Source organism: Trichosporon asahii, assembly GCF_000293215.1.
Source record: "Trichosporon asahii var. asahii CBS 2479 unplaced genomic scaffold scaffold00002, whole genome shotgun sequence".
Classification (NCBI taxonomy): domain Eukaryota; kingdom Fungi; phylum Basidiomycota; class Tremellomycetes; order Trichosporonales; family Trichosporonaceae; genus Trichosporon; species Trichosporon asahii.
In genome coordinates, this window is record NW_014040922.1 from 111,690 (window position 1) to 127,283 (window position 15,594).

A 15,594-nucleotide genomic window follows, 5' to 3' on the forward strand; every position below is an offset into this window, starting at 1 on the left:
TTGGCGGTGCTGCCTTGTGTGCTCCTCCCTGTTAAGGATTCGGACTGCGCGTCGCTGGCCTTTGCGTCGCAGCCAACTGAAACGAGCAGTGCAGTGCAATGCCTCGACCGAAAAAAAAGTTCAACCACGTCCTGGATCCTGGTCCGAATCGTCTGGGTGTGTAGCTCGTTCCTCGTTCCGAATTGCAGACGTTCTTTCGGGCAACGAGACCCGAAGCTCAGCGAGTGGAAGTGGACGGTCCGCCGTGCCCCCATACTCTGTCTCAACAGAACGTTCCCAGCAAAGCGACCACGCCGAGCAGCAAAGGTTTCGCAGACAACCAAAAATATCATAGAAGTAAAAAGTACAAGTTGTATCGACACACCAGCACGCACCACGCCGATGGCGTCAAGCGAGCACGTTTCCTAACGGTGTCGAGGCATTAATCCGTCCGTCTAGTGTGCTCCTTCATGGCAGGTGAGGGGCGTGGTAGCCGTGCCCCAAACCCATGGCAGAGAAGGGCCCATATTTTTTTGATCTGAGGAGACAACAAAGTGTCGTCGACGGTTTATATAGGCAGTGCACCGGAGGGGGCTGGGTGCGAGAGGGGGAGGAAGCGGTGCGAGCACTGGGCGGGAGCAGATGGATTGGTCCCGGGGGCGAGAGCCGAGGGCGAGCGATAACCAGGTCACGTGAGAGAGCGTGTGGCTGCCAACGTTGGTGCCAGCGAAGGTGGTCGCGTTCGTCGTAAGACAGAGTTGTGGCCTGCAGAGGCAGTCTAGAAGGTCAGCAGTAGTCCTGCAGCTTTCTTACTTGCTATTGCGTGGCTTCTGCCTTGATTAAGAGAGGGCAAACGCCCTCGTGAGAAAAGGAACCGCTGAAGTCGCAAGAGTGGCAGGAGCCCTCTCCCATTTTGTTCTCAGTCTGAAATGAGGCAAATCCATCACTGTCTCGGGTACCTTGTGCCCAGTGTATCCGATCGGATGGCTGCACTACGGCGATTGAACAGGTGGTTAGTTAGATGGGAGTTGCAAGTGCCAACTGGCACTCCTTGCGCTGCAAAAGAAGGAGCCAGAGGAACTCCGAGTGAGCTCTCTCTTGCCAACTAGTCTGACAATGACCACCCCAGACATTCGGTCTCTGAAGATGTTTCGAGATCAATGTATGGACGTTGATGCGAGGCGCCCAACAGCTCCGCCAGCAGTGACAGGGCAAGTGAAAACTCTTTCGACATTTCCATGTGCCACCACGCCCTCGAAGTCTCAGCCTAGTCACCATCAAGGCAAAGAAGCCCAGCAGTATGCACAGTACCGAGCCCAAGTGTCACAGGCACTGAAGCTCAACCAGTGTCTCTTCCATCTAGAAACCCGGCGATGCGCCATGGAAACTCAGTGACTAACGGTCCTAGCGCCGCAGTACGTGCAGTGCAGATCAAGTGCCTAGTCCCAAAGTCTGGACAAGATACGCACCCGATTTTTACACCGCTTACACTACAGGAACCAGGGGCACTGATTCTTATATTCTTATCCCGCTCTAGAGACTAAGTAGAAGTGCACATGCATCTCCCCAGCAGCCTGTGTCACTTCCGAACACGATCTGACCCTCGTGGCAGTCAAGCGTTGCCACTTAACAACACCTGGATTACGTAAGAGGTACCAGAACAAGCAACGAACCCAGCCCTACCCCGCAGTTCCTACCCCGCCCTCATCCCTCCGGTGCCTGATGGAAATCTTGGGCCGGCCGGTGAGTCCAGCCCAAATGTCTGCTTACACTCGCTCGAGCTGATCTAGATCGTCTCTCGACACAAACGACCACATACGACAATGACGCATCGCTCCCGATCCGGCGGTCCCGGACCGCAGCAGAAGGGCCGCAAGGGCCCCGGGGCGAAGAAGAAGCCCGGGCGGAAACTGCACCACCCGCCGCCTCCCCCGACCAACATCGAAGACGCCCCTCCCCCCTCCGCCGAGGGACCCTCCCCGCCACAGTCTTTAAGGAGAAACCCACAAACCAGAGCATCCTGAACGCCCTCGACATGGCGATCCGGTACGACGAACGCTTCCCCGAACACGTGCAGCGGGCCAAGACGCTGCTGTTCGAGCGGCGGTGGCTGGACCTGTTCCTGGATCGGGAGCTGCTCGACGCGTATGCGGGGCGATGGGTGCCCAGTCGCGCGCTCATGTTTAGGAGCGTCATGGCGGAGGTGAAGCCGGTGAGGGCGCTTTTTTCCCCGCCGTCTACTCGGGACGGGTCTGGTGAGAGCGGCGGCGGCCCGCGCGGATACTCTCCATCGGCGGCGGGGCGGGGAGCGAGCTCCTCGCCATAGCCGCGCTTTCGTGCACGGCCAACGCGCCTGTGGAGTGGACAGGCGTCGACATCGGCGACTGGGGCAGTGTCATCAGCCGTCTGGCCGAGAGCGTGGGGGACTGGGAGATCCCGTCGAGCTTCGAGTTCATCGAGGCCGACGTGCTCAAGTTGCCTCTCTCCGACGCACCGAAGCCCGGCGCGAAGCCCGCTCACCCCGCCGCACCCTCCACCACCGAGTCCGCGCCGACGACGAGCGTAACGAAGAAGCCCGAGATCCCCGCCTGGCTCCAGCTCCAGCCCGACCTGACGACCATCTTCTTCACGCTCACCGAGCTCCTCTCCCAGTCTCGCCCGCGCACAATCAATCTTCTCCGACACCTGACCAGCTCTACGCCCGTCGGCGGACACCTGCTCATTCTCGACTCGGCGAGCGACATTGCCGAGTTCCCCCTCGGCAACTCGGACCGCACCTGGCCCGTGTACATGATTACGGACGCGTTGTTGGGCGGCCTCGCTGTGCCGAAGGGATCCTGGAAGAAGGTCCGGAGCGAGGACTCAAGATGGTTTAGGTTGGATGGGAACGAGAAGTGGGGCAGGTGTAAGCTTGAGAATGGGCGGTATTGGCTCCGGCTGTATGAGCGCTGCTAGAGAGCTGCTAGAGCGTATGTAGAGGGGACGAAGGGCGGACTTGTTTGTATGCATTACCTTTTTCTGCATCGAGGGTGTCCTTGAGAATGCGAGAGACTGAAGACCTGCGAAGACACAGAGGAAGGGGCGATTGAAGAGCGATCTGACGAATGTGGCTGCTTGCTACGCAGATGACCGGCTCCGACTTTGTTGAGTTGTAAGCAACAGTGGCGTCTGCTGAGTCAAGACACACACGACCATGTCAGCTGCAACAACGCATTCCCGTTCCACGCCGTGCATGGCCCATGGGCGCATGGGAATAGAAGCTTGAGAACTCGCCGAGCATGTGTCCCTCCCATCTTCCCATCTCACATGCCATCGACGCCCTCTCCTCCTCTTTCACATGCCTGCGCCCTTCGCGGCGCTTCGAGATAGCCGCGGTGTTGTGATGTTGTCCAACAGTTTAAGATCACCAGCTCGTACGCGATCGTACGCTCGTGCTAGCGTGCTACATGCGCGGGCTGTGCGAGCTGTGCTACAGCGAAGCAATTCTGCGCGGAATGGATCTGATGCCTGCCACCTATGTGAGAAGTCAGCAACATCAGTAGCATCAGTCGAGTCAGTCGAGTCAGACGAATCAGTGACCCTCCCTCCTTAACTGCAGTCTACCGGCGGCCGAGCCCGATGGCCTGCGGAGACCGATGGCGGGCGGTGAACAATCAGCCGAGGCAGTCATTCGAGGTTGTCATTCCGCACCTTTGGTCACCTCGCACCACGCGCTCAGTGGTAGCAAAAACTCAACAAGTATTCATCAAGTAAACAACAACGTGGGACTCGGATCAGACACGGATGGGGTTGGGATGGGATAGGATAGAGGGTTGGGGTATCCGCACACTTAGTTGGGTGCACTTTGTAAACTTGCCGGGCGTCATCGATTTCCGGCAGCCAAATGCTTCGCCCTGTTCGAAACTGGGACGCTCGCTGCGCTCGCTCATAATCGCTCAGACAGCGGCCGCCGCGGCAGGCTGCGTCTGGGCGTGCTCGACGTGACAGGCGTCGTCGGCGTGACACGCGTCCTCGTGCGTGTTGACCGGGCACGTGTCGCCCGAGACCTGGAGGGGAGGCGGGGAGAGCGACTTTTCGCGGCGCGAGACTTCGGAGAGAATCTGGAGGGTCAGCTTGGCGCAACTTGGGGCAGCTGTGGAGGGCCGGCGAGAGCCACTCTCGTGGGACCTGTTGGCGCGGACGGATCGAATACCTTCTGCCGGACAGATGTTGAGAGCCGCTCGATCGACGCTCCAGCCGCTGGCTGGCGCGGCTGTGGCTCAGACTCACCTGGACAAACTCGTCCACGCCCATAGCGCCCGATGCCGCATACTTGTCCTGGAAGACAAAGAAGGGCACACCAGTGATGCCATTCTGCTGCGCCTTCTGGTAACACTTCTTGACCTGGAGGTCGTACTCGGAGCTGTTGAGCCAGTTGACCGCCTCCTGCTCCGTGTTGAACAGGCCGTGCTTGACGGCGATACGCGCGAGGGCCTCCTTGTCGCTGCAGTGGATGCCCTGGACGTGATGCATGTCGTAAAAGTCCATCGCGAGGGAGACCTCCTCCTCGGGCTTCTTGTCCGCGCACAGCGCCGCGAGGCGGTGGGCCAGGTGCGAGCTGCTCATGTAGCTGTCGGTCTGGAAGTCGATGCCGACAGACTTAAACTTGTCCACGAGCGAGGCGTTGATGGCGTCCCACCGCGCCTTGCCGAACTTGCGCTCGCCAAAGTCTTGTCGCTTGATCGGCGTCTCGGTGATGAGCCCGTTCAGCTGGAACGGGTGCATGTGGATCTCGATGCAGAGCGTCGGGTCCTTCTGCCTGTACTTGTCGATCGCGAGCTCGAGCTGCTTCATGCCGAGCAGGCAGAAGGGGCACAGAATGTCCGACTGGGAGAGTCAGCACGCGGTGCTCACGATTGATAACAGCGCGGCCGACCGGTCATGGCTCCTTCGGCTCATGGGCGCTTGCTGCGCTGAGCCGCCCTTTGTGAACTCACCGTAACGTCGATCTTGAGGCAGCGCTTGTCTTGTGACATGGCGGCGTGGTTCAGTGCTCGGGGATGGGTCGGTGGTCAAATGGAAGTGGTTAATGCACGCTTGTATATCGCCCAGGAATCGGCCAAGGCGGAGGGATACAGCGGCGCGAGGCTCTGAGTTGAGCCAAGAGACGGCGAAAGTGACGGAGTGAGGGGGGTACGGAGGCGCGGGGTAAAAGGGGGGTTGAGGGGGAAGGAAGGAGTGCTGATTATCGGATAATGCTCCCGCGGCAACGCCGGTCGGTGGATCTGGGTCTGGGTCTGGGTGTGCGGGGTGTCGGTTGGTTGTGTAGAGTGGTGATGTGTGTCGAAGGTAGATGGTGCGAGTGAAGATGGAGTGTGAGATGTGTCAAAGTCGAAGTGTGCAGTAAGAGTGTATGGTGTGGGGAAAGAGGCCAGAGACAAGGACTAGTGGTTTGTCATATCAGGTGGCTAGACAAAGGATGGCCGTTGTAGTAATCAACCGACGGCAGAAGAGGCGGCGGCGGTGTCAGGTGAGAGAGAAGGGGTGCTGGCCGGTCTACCCCGAGGCCGAGCCAGTGCTCTGCTCAGCTCAGCGCAGAGTGTCCCACGGCCAGGCACACAGTGTCCGGCGGCCCGCACTGAAAAGCGACTGGCTTACAGCTGGCGGCCCACAGGCCGTGGGCCCACGGAATGAGAGCAAAGGATGACGTTTACATAATCCGGATATACTTCCGTGATGAGTCAGGCCTCCCTCATTCTCGCCCAACGGCTGTCTGAACTCCGTCAAAGAAGTTGCTGCTGCTCACGCTCGAAATACTAGACACCAGTGTCACGCATCTCCTTCTTGGCCTCGATGGGATCTCTGTGCATACGACCACCACACTCCGACTCACATGCCGACACATTGTCGATGCATCCCCCAGCGCCACATCCCACACAGCTGACAGATCCGCATGCACTGTCCCTCTTCCTCTCTGCTCATCCCAAGCCTCGAGCTCGTCATCGTCCCCCTCAACAGAGCCTCAACCCGAGCCATCCCCGGCGGTTCTGCCGTCATTACAGTTCTGCTTATTTCTTGGCACCCCCAATCCCCTGCTCTTCCCAAAATTAACCCAGAAACCTAATCGGCCAACCCTACTTTTCCATTCGCTTTTCCCGGTCATTCGTCATAGAGACGGCACGTGGCGAATAACGAAAGCGGACAGGATGCATGAGCAAGATGACGCAAAATGGCCGTGTCGACCGTATCGCGGGATCTTTGGGTCTGCTTAAGGAACGTACACGAGTGCAGAGAGTTTCCAGCGGAGTGCACAGACTGTAGAATCTGCAGAAGGCATAGAGGAGTGGATATACGCCCCAGCCACGAGACGGTCGAGAGACGCAAGAAGCACACGACCTGGTTAGTTGCTGTGAATTCCTCGCTTGCTGATTGGCCAATGCTCGGTCCCTGCTCGGCGGTCGGTGAGGCATTTCCCCTATTGTTGTTGTCCACATGATCGCGCCTGGCGGTGTATCACGAAGCAAGAATGACTAGTTCTTCCTCGGTGTCTCGGTGTTCAAGACCGTCGAGAGCGTACAGGCGGTCAAGGGTGCGCCATGGCATGCCTTCGGTGTTCATTTCGTGGGAATCGTGAGTTCGCCGAGGCGGCGAGGCGGCGAGGCGGAGAGGAAAGTTGCACTTGAATAACGGGAGTGTCGCGCTGCTCGTCGCACGTGAGAGAGTCGTCTCGACCTCTTGCTCTGACTTGAAGGCTGCGAAGACATCGAAGATGCTCCCCGAGACATAACTGTATCGCTCCGTGGGCGGCGTAGCGCGATCGCGGACAACTCGCGACACAGCTTAGGGGCGATCGGGACACCCATTAATATGAGACGCTCGAGCCTCGCACACCTCAACGCTGTGGTCTTCCATGTCACATTCCATGCCCAGTCACGGCCGACGGACTCTTTATAGCTCAAGACTTTTTGTTCGTCGAGCTCTCCCAACTTGTGGAGACTCCACAACAGCGCTTTGGTGCTGATGGCCGAGCTTGGACTTGCCGGCGGCTAGCGGCTACTACCGCACACTGACCGCGCTGCCGCGGCTACTACACTCCTATCTCGGCCGGTGCTACCAGCAACGTCTATACGCAGCTGCCGTGATCCCCAAGCGTATATCGCCAGGTTCCCGATATTTGGAGACCGAGAGTGGGACGACTGGAGCAGATAATGGGGCAGACGGCGATGAGATCAGCGCGTTGGTTTCCGTGTCGGGTGGGAGTACATGCATACAAATATGAGAGAGTGGAGCGACATTAGTCCGAGCCAAAACAGACGGGCACATAGCCCTGCGTCCAGCCCACGCCTCCGACGACTCCCAGAATCAAGACGTGGCCGAGGATAACGCTGCCGAGGACGTACAGGAGTTTCCAGCGTTTGCCCTTGATCGACCGCGCTTCAACGGCAAATGTCGACACGGTCGAGAGGCAGCCGCAGAACCCCTGCTGGAGCGCGTAGAGCGCGTCGCACCTCACGACACCTACGCCGGGCCGGCGCTGCGCTGCAAATACCCCGCCGATGATGAGCGTCGCGGCAATGTTGGCGATGAACGTGCCGATCGGGAATCGGTTCTCGAATCCGGGCCGTGCATTCAGTTTCGACAGCGCATAGCGCAGCATCGCCCCTGGCGGCGCTAGCAACAGTGGGAACACGGCGCGATGCCGCCATGGTTTCGGGGCACAGAAGTACACGACGAGCGCCATCGCGTACGTTACGCAAGCAAGAGCGATGAAGGAGACATCGGCCATCGGGGCCGTGTCGCCGCCCGAACCCTCAGATCGCTTGGAATGGGCCGCTTTCCGCACCCGCCGCCGGGGCCGAGGAAGGCGAGGAAGACATGCCGAAACAAACTCGCCGAGGCTGATGCACGCCATGCTGATCGCAAAGGTCGCAAAGGAGTACGCAAGTCCGTCGATCGTGTCGTACAGCCCGCCGCGCGGGTAGTTGTTATAGTTGGCGAACGCCTCATACCCCTCCAGCATCCAGGATGAGAACGTCGTCACGGAGCCAGCAATGCCTGGAGTTAGCTAACCACCGCATGTCTCGCGGCTAACCTGTAGTGATGAAGGTCGCCAGTGGTGGGTAGCTGTCTGTCAGCTGAGTGTGAGCTCCGGTTAGCTCACATCCAGTTTATTTGATTCTTCCTCGCATTGCCGAGACCCATGATTCCACACCCGACGCCCTGCACCCACGCGAGCGGGAAAATGACCTTACCGTCATCTGTCGTTAGCTGAAGTGGGCAGATAGGCCGGCTCACATTCCATAAGTGCGTCCACACCGAGCCTGATAAGCGTGCCGATCATTGCCGCGAGGACCAGGCCGGCGTAGTGTGCCGTCTGGCGGAGGAAGGTGGGCTTCTCGGCCGGCGGAGGCGCGTCCGGAGCGAGATAAGGAGCCTCATCGTGGGTATTCAGCCGTTCCGGATCGGAAGACTCTGACGAGCGCCCGGCGCGATCGTCGATGGGCATGAAGGTGTCGGAGGCAAGACGAGGTGGAGTGTGGTGGAGGGTTTTGTTGACACACCTGGCGATCTTCGGCACAGACATTGGGAATGTGGAGCAGTCACGTGATCGGCACATCGGCCTTCTGCGATGAGTGGCGAGAGGAGCGCGGCAGTGGGCGGCTGGCACATTTCGGTGAGTGAAGGTAGTTCCATCCGAAGATTAGGCGTTTCTCCCGGAATCGACGAGGCATGCAACAACGAACTGGTGATATCCAGGGCAGCTCCACGATCGGCGGGGGACACGGCTTTACAGTTGAGTGCCCCAGTGGTTGTGGGACTAGCTTGCTATTGTCATCACATGGCTGGCGGCTGGCACACAATGAGGGCTCCACTGCCGGCGACTCATCCGACGATTATCCCGACGCAGTGACCACAGGCATACGCCTCCTGCTTAGCGACGTCCTCGTGGTGGCCGTAGTTGGGACCACTTTGTGGGAGCGGGGCGTGATACGTCAGATCTGTGGAGGGGTGTGTTGTATCGCGGCAAGTGAGATTTCTGTGAGATTCGGCGAGTGAGTGGCTAGTGATTCGCTGTCGGTGACACCCGGTGCCAAGATCGGGGTATTATTGGGTATGATGTCGATGACAGAGTGTGCCGAAGGGCCCCGGTGGGTGTTTGTGGAGTGGACCAGTCTCGTGACGGTGTTGCCTCGCAATGGCTCGGGCGGTACGGCGCAGAGGGGTGCGAGGAGGGTGTGGAGGGGGTCTCGACCTGTCGTACCTGTCGGCGAAGTGCGGTCACTCTGCCTGAGCCAGGCGCCGACGTTCTGCGGGCCCGCACCACTCTACGCGGCTGGCTCATGACCACCTGACTGTCTCGGTCCCTGGTCATGTCACAAGTGCTTGGCGACAATTCTCTAATCACTTCTAATCCGGCCGGAACCTCCCCTCTAACCGCGACTAATCAGATCCTAATCCATCCACACTAGATAAGCTTAGCGCCCCAGCCCTCCCCCAGCTAAGCGCTCAGCGGCATAGTGGCGACGGATCAAGAGTTCCATGCTGTGTGTGTCGCTTGCATCCCTCCTACCGCGCACTCGCATACATAATGCAACCTCTGGAACGCAATGCACAGAGTCCCCCGTGACTCACGACCTCATGCTCTCTCGATCTCCACTCCGACTCTTCTCGCGTTCTTTCGGAGGCCGTGTCCAGCCGCTCAAGGCAACCAAGCCCATCAAGGCCCGGCCAGTCACCAGTGCCGCACCGGCTCCCTCGGCCTCCTCCGGCTCCCACCACCAGGGCCACCACCAGCATGGCAACAACCAGCACCAGCGATGGCGTTTCGGACGATACGCTGCTGTGCCCCTCGTCGTCGCGACCGGCGCCGTCATGACGCTCCGCTCTCGCGCCAAGGCTGAGGAGCCTACGTCAGGCGGGCTCAGTGGCATTTCCGGCGTTCCCGCCTCGGCCCTCGTGCGCGCTTACCTCGTGTACACGCTTTGTGGCTTCCCGACCCTCATCGACATTTCCCCCAAGCTCCTCGACGTCTGCACCAAGTCGCCCATTCCCGGCGTGAAGCAAGTGACCGAGGTGATCATCCGCCGCACGTTCTTCGACCAGTTCGTCGCCGGCGAGGACATTCCCGAATGCATCCGCAGTGTGAACGAGCTCGGCGCACGCGGTATCGGTGGTGTCCTCAACTACTCTGCCGAGGCGGAGCACGACGATGGCAAGCACGGCGACTCGCACCGCGCTGCCGAGGATGCCAACTACCAGGAGTCTTACCACGCCATCGAGGCCCTCGGACGGCACGAAGCGTCCCTCCCGCCGGCAGCCCAGGGCTCGGCCTCGTACGCCATCAAGCTCTCGGGTCTGATCGACATTGACATCCTTGAGCGCGCCTCGAACACGCTTGTCCGCATGCGCCCGCTCGCTGGCGACAAGTCGCTCACCGACGCCCCCTACCCCGGTGTTCCGCAGGTGTGCGACGCCGTTGTCATTGCGCCTTCCGACACTACCTCCAGCCGCGCCATGATTCCCTCCGTCTCGGGCGCGATCGAGCCGACGGGTATCCTCGCCTCTGACCCGGACGTCAGCGACTCTGACCTCGCCGAGCTCAAAGTGTTCTGGGAGAAGATGCGCCGCCTCTCCGACCTGGCCGCCGACAGCAACGTGCGCCTCATGATTGACGCCGAGTACGCCGCAACTCAGCCGGCCATGGACGCGCTCACGCAGCTCCTGTCGATGGAGTACAACCGCCCCCGGCCGGGCAAGCCGTACCACGGCCCCATCATCTTCGGCACGTACCAGAGCTACCTGCGCCGCGCACCCCACCTGCTCGACAGTGCGCTGAAGCACGCCGAGGAGAATGGCTACGCGCTCGGCATCAAGATCGTCCGCGGAGCGTACTTTGTCAAGGAGCGCAAGCGCTGGCTCAAGGACGGACGCACGGGCGCGGACCCGATCTGGCCCGACAAGCCCGCGACGGACGCGGCGTACAACCAGTCTGTCTCGAAGATTGTCTCGACGCTGCAGCGCCAGCTCTCAGGACCGCGGCCTGATCTGGCTCTCTCGGTCGTGTTCGCGACGCACAACCCCGAATCTGTCGCGCACGTTACGGAGGAGCTGAAGCGGGCTGGGCTCGCCGAGCCGAGCGCCGAGACAGAGTACACTGGCCGCTTGAGGCTGCGCGACGACGTGCGCGGTAAGCTCTTCGTCGCCCAGCTCTTCGGCATGCGCGACGACATCACCGACGGCGTCGTCCAGACCTTCGACTCGGGCGCCGTCCCCGTCGCCCTCAAGTACATCGCGTACGGCAAGCTGGACGAGGTCCTGCCCTTCCTCGCGCGCCGCGCTATTGAGAACAAGGCAGTCATGGCTGGCGAGGGAGGCGCGAGCGTCGAGCGCAAGCGCGTCTCGGACGAGCTCTGGCGCCGTCTCGTCAACGCCTGAAGGGCCTCTCCAAATTTAGAACCTAAAGTTTAAGCAAAGCATCGGGACTCGATTGGGTAACAGGGTGTCCATATTTGTAACACGTACCGTATCATCGGTTGTAAGCATATGCTAAGAAACGTAACGAATTCCACGGCGTGAGGCGTGAGCAAGTACTGGGGTTGTGCACGCATGCAAGGCTCGGTGAAGACGCAAGCAATGGACTAATTGTGTGTGACAGTGGTGACGGGCGACGACGGCGGGGTGATGTGTGCCACGCCACACTGGTCGTCATCCAGGGTGCAGTTGAGGCCAGGGTGCCGGTGCGCGGGGTGCGGACGTCGCGCTGCGGGGACCGGGGAGCTTTTGGACTAGCGGCGAGCGGTGATCGGACAACCATGGCCATCGTTACGCAACTATCTTTTCACCGCATCAATATATACCCTAGCACATTGATAGCTGCAGCCCCACCCTCGTTCTCTGCTCCACGCTCTTTGCCATTCATCTCTGCACAGCTCTTCGCTATTGACGGATAGACGCTCCGCGCGCGACAAACGCACCGCATTCGGTCTCGACGCAAATTCGACACCGACCCAGACCGACCCCTTATCGCTAAGCCACCACTGATCCCTTGCACCCCCTGCTCCTTGCTTGACACTTCTTATCAAGCGTGATCGACAACCCCCCGTCGAGCGACCTCTCCTTTTCTCTGTTAACCCCCCAACGACAGCACCAACATGCGGTTACCGGCACTCCTGGCGGTCGCGTTCGGCGTGCCTGCCCTGGCGCTCCAGAGGCGCGACGACGAGTACAAGGGCAACGGCAAGCCCTACGAGGACCCCGCTGACAAGGGCGGGCGCATGCTAACGGTGAGTCTCCTCTCCTCGTTTGCTGCCACGCGTCCATTGTCGCCAACTGCGCATCAGAACGCGCAGCACGCTGCCAAGCTATCGTGGACGAACCCAGGTCCCAAGAACCCAAAACTAAATTCCTCCCCTGCCGACCAAATGGACATGTGACATGCAGGGCAGCCAGCCTGGCATCATCACGCCAATTTCCAGCAGCTGAGTCGACTTTGCTGACGCCAGATAATCAACGGGACGCACGAGGGCGAACCGCTGAATGCAATCCTGTCGGCAGACTCTGACCCGGCCGTGCTTGTCGATTCCGAGGATCTGGGCGGGTTCCGGAACTACATGCTGTGCGTTACACTTCCTACCAGCTAGGAACTGTCGACGGCGAGCTAACGACAGGTCGACCGAGCTGGCGGCCGAGTGCCTCGGGATGCACTTCGGCGCGAAGCAGAAGGCGGCGCTGGACGGCCCCGACGGCGTGGACGAGTTCGCAGTCCTGCGCTGGATGTACGGCGACCAGTACATCGGATCGTGCAAGGAGACGTTCAATGGCGGCCTGCACCTGCGCTACTGGCGGCAGCGAAGTACGGGGGCGTACTTTATGGCGGTGAGCTCGGAGCTGCCGCTCGACAAGGCGCACGACATCATTCCGAACGGGTACAATATTGGCCGCGACCAGCTCGTCGGTAATGTCACGAAGCACGAGTTCAACACGCGCAGCGTTACCAACGAGACCGTGTTCACGGGCCGCTCCTCGTTCAACAACTACACGTACGAGACGGAGGTCAAGTACGTCTCTGGCCTGCTCAAGAACTCGTCGGACAACGTCAACCACTGGGGCTCGGTTCCCGTTGACGGATTTCCTGCGATTGATGGGCTCGTTGCCGTGCTCACCGTCAAGATCGTCGAGTCACCGTAAGCTGAATGTCTTCCATCCTGAGCTGACCAGTACAGAATTGGTACTACTGCGCTCGCGACGAGCGCAGCTGCCTCCGTCATCCCCGCTCTCAGCCTGATGTTGGGCGCGGGTGCGCTTGCCCTTATCTGCTAGACACTACCACTAGACTCCAGACTCTGCTTAGATTTCTCCTTCCGTGGACTGCGGGACCGAAGTCCCTTGTATCGACTAATCCCTACCGGGCCCTCATGGCTATAACATGCATGTATCCTTTGTGCTGTTCTGTTGTGTCTCTGTTGCTGTGCGTCCATGAACGTGATCGGACCAGCCTAAGCTGGCGCCAGGCATGGGCGTGCTGTGCCTGAGCGGGATCAGAAGTTGGCGTGGATCGGCCTGCCCCTCACCCAACTCCAAATCCCAATGCCAAGGGAGGGCCCAACATTGTTGACGCCTTTGTGGAACCCGCATCTCTTGCGCGCAAGCAACACAATGGCCGACGACTGGGAGGTAAGCTTCGGGTGCATCCCACAGCTAACAGACAGAACGACACCGAGCCGATATCGCAGCCGTCACAGCCGCAACTGGCTCAGGCGAAGCCTCGCATCCTCGCCCGACCCCCAGCCCAGCAGACTCCGGCAGCGACATCGACGGAGCAAAACCAGAACCCGAGATACGACTCGGCGTTCCCTGCTCTTGGCGCTGGGGCCGCTGGGAAGGAGGGAGAAGGCGACGACGACTGGTTCCGCGGCCCGCAGCAGAATAACCGCCAGCTCTGGGATACAGCGTGAGTGCGCCCACTTATTGCTTGCCAGTGACTCTTCCCATAACCCTTGCCCTGTCTTTGTTCCAGAGACGAGGAGTTGGTGGGAAGCGGAGAGAGGACGCAGCTGGTCAGGCCGGCGCAGACATAGCTGACATGCAGCAACCGCTCCGCGCCGAGTGTGGGCGTCATCGCGCCCGCGGCCGCCGGCCCGCCGCCGCGCATGCAGATCCTGAAGCGGCCAAGCGATGCCCCCAAGTCGCGGAGTACGACGCCGCAGAACCGGCCGCAGAAGTCGCTCACCCAGCGCGAGGAGGAGTACCGTTTAGCCCGGGAGCGGATCTTTGGCGAGTCTGGCGCCTCGGGGTCCGGCACGTCGTCGCCGACGGGATCGCAGAGCGCGCCATCGCAGGCCGCGCACTCTGTTCCGACATCTCAGTCGACACCGGCGGCCCCGATCTCGCAGGGACTGCAGCAGGCTTCAGGACAAAGAGATACGACGAGCGCACCGCCGCAGGCTGGAGGATTACAGGGTGGTCAACAAGGGCAATACCGCGACACCAGCCGGGGCGAGTACAGCCGCGACCAGAGCCGCGAGTCGAGCGTCACAGGGCGGAGACGGGGAAACGCTACGCCGCGGTCTGGGCGGGCGTCGCCGGATGATCTGAGCCGCGACCTCGCTTCGCTCTCCATGGGCGGTACGGGTCCCCGAGGTGCGCGAACAGGACCCGGTGGGCCGGCCCCCGTGCTCCGAGGCGGCATGTCGCCCGGCGTGCTGCGGCAGCCGCGCGGCCCCTCTGGCGCTGGATTCAACCAGGGCCAGCAGCAGGCGCAAGCCCAGGCAGCCGAGGAGGAGAAGCGCAAGGAGTTCGCGCGGAGTAACAGCGGTCACGGCGTGAGGCGGGACGAGGCGTTCAACCGCGGACCGAGCGAGTACAACCGGAACACGGGGCCGAACGAGTACAATAGGAGTACGAACGAGTACAACAGGAGTACGAACGAGTACAGCAGGAACACACCGAATGAGTACAGCCGCAACATGGGCGAGTACTCCCGGAGTACACCTGGTGGAGCGCCCGAGTTCTCGCGCTCGTCGTCGTACTCGTCCACCGCTAGCCAGGGGTCGTATGGCTTCCCCACTGGACCGGGCGGCTACGACGCTGGACGGGGGTACATCGGCGCTGTCGGTGCTATGGGCGGCGCTGGCGTGCCCAATGTCGGCGCAATCGGCTCGCCCTACGGCTCCCCCTCGCCGCAGGGATACCCGTACCAGCAGTACACTGGCTTCCAACAGCAGCCGGGTTACCAGCACGTGTCCCAGCAGCACCAGCAGCAGCAGGCGGGATACTACGCCCGGCCACCCTACACCGGCCAGCAGCTGTACGGCTACCCCTCTGCGCCTGCAGCCGGCAAGAACACATACCCCTACACTGGCCCCGGTGCCCTCGGCGGAGGCATCGGTGGGGGCAGCTATGGCGTCCCCGGCGGACCGCCTGGCCCCCAGTCTCAGCAGCCTGGACGACCACAGGGAGGACAGCATGGACAACAGCAGCAGCAGCAGCAGTACTACCGCGGCGCGGGCGCGGCTGGGTACGGGCAATAAACATACATAGTGCTCTAATTAGACCTACATACACCTTTATGAATTGCATAGATCCTTTCGTCGCGGGGCTGTGGATCTCCAGCTTTCGCCCCGCCTCGCCTCCGGC

The 15,594-nt window shown here is 60.8% G+C and overlaps 5 protein-coding genes across 5 annotated transcripts; 3 read left to right on the top strand and 2 right to left on the bottom strand.

Moving 5' to 3' along the window:
* Window positions 1-4,087: 4,087 nt before the first annotated feature.
* Window positions 4,088-4,994, bottom strand: A1Q1_05246 (uncharacterized protein; the record flags this gene model as incomplete). Its single annotated transcript, XM_014328721.1, has 3 exons — window positions 4,088-4,174; window positions 4,249-4,845; window positions 4,956-4,994. 3 exons carry the CDS (start codon window positions 4,992-4,994, stop codon window positions 4,088-4,090), a joined length of 723 nt encoding a protein of 240 aa, XP_014184196.1.
* A 2,258-nt stretch (window positions 4,995-7,252) lies between these two features.
* A1Q1_05247 (uncharacterized protein) lies at window positions 7,253-8,542 on the bottom strand (the record flags this gene model as incomplete). The annotated part of the gene is made up of 2 exons (XM_014328722.1): window positions 7,253-7,620; window positions 8,254-8,542. 2 exons carry the CDS (start codon window positions 8,540-8,542, stop codon window positions 7,253-7,255), a joined length of 657 nt encoding a protein of 218 aa, XP_014184197.1.
* Window positions 8,543-9,597: 1,055 nt separating this feature from the next.
* A1Q1_05248 (proline dehydrogenase) lies at window positions 9,598-11,394 on the top strand (the record flags this gene model as incomplete). The annotated part of the gene is made up of 1 exon (XM_014328723.1): window positions 9,598-11,394. One exon carries the CDS (start codon window positions 9,598-9,600, stop codon window positions 11,392-11,394), a length of 1,797 nt encoding a protein of 598 aa, XP_014184198.1.
* A 716-nt stretch (window positions 11,395-12,110) lies between these two features.
* A1Q1_05249 (uncharacterized protein) lies at window positions 12,111-14,036 on the top strand (the record flags this gene model as incomplete). Its single annotated transcript, XM_014328724.1, has 6 exons — window positions 12,111-12,242; window positions 12,462-12,574; window positions 12,627-13,142; window positions 13,470-13,632; window positions 13,692-13,909; window positions 13,976-14,036. 6 exons carry the CDS (start codon window positions 12,111-12,113, stop codon window positions 14,034-14,036), a joined length of 1,203 nt encoding a protein of 400 aa, XP_014184199.1.
* Window positions 14,037-14,108: 72 nt separating this feature from the next.
* On the top strand, window positions 14,109-15,488 carry A1Q1_05250 (uncharacterized protein; the record flags this gene model as incomplete). Its single annotated transcript, XM_014328725.1, has 1 exon — window positions 14,109-15,488. One exon carries the CDS (start codon window positions 14,109-14,111, stop codon window positions 15,486-15,488), a length of 1,380 nt encoding a protein of 459 aa, XP_014184200.1.
* Between the last annotated feature and the right edge of the window lie 106 nt (window positions 15,489-15,594).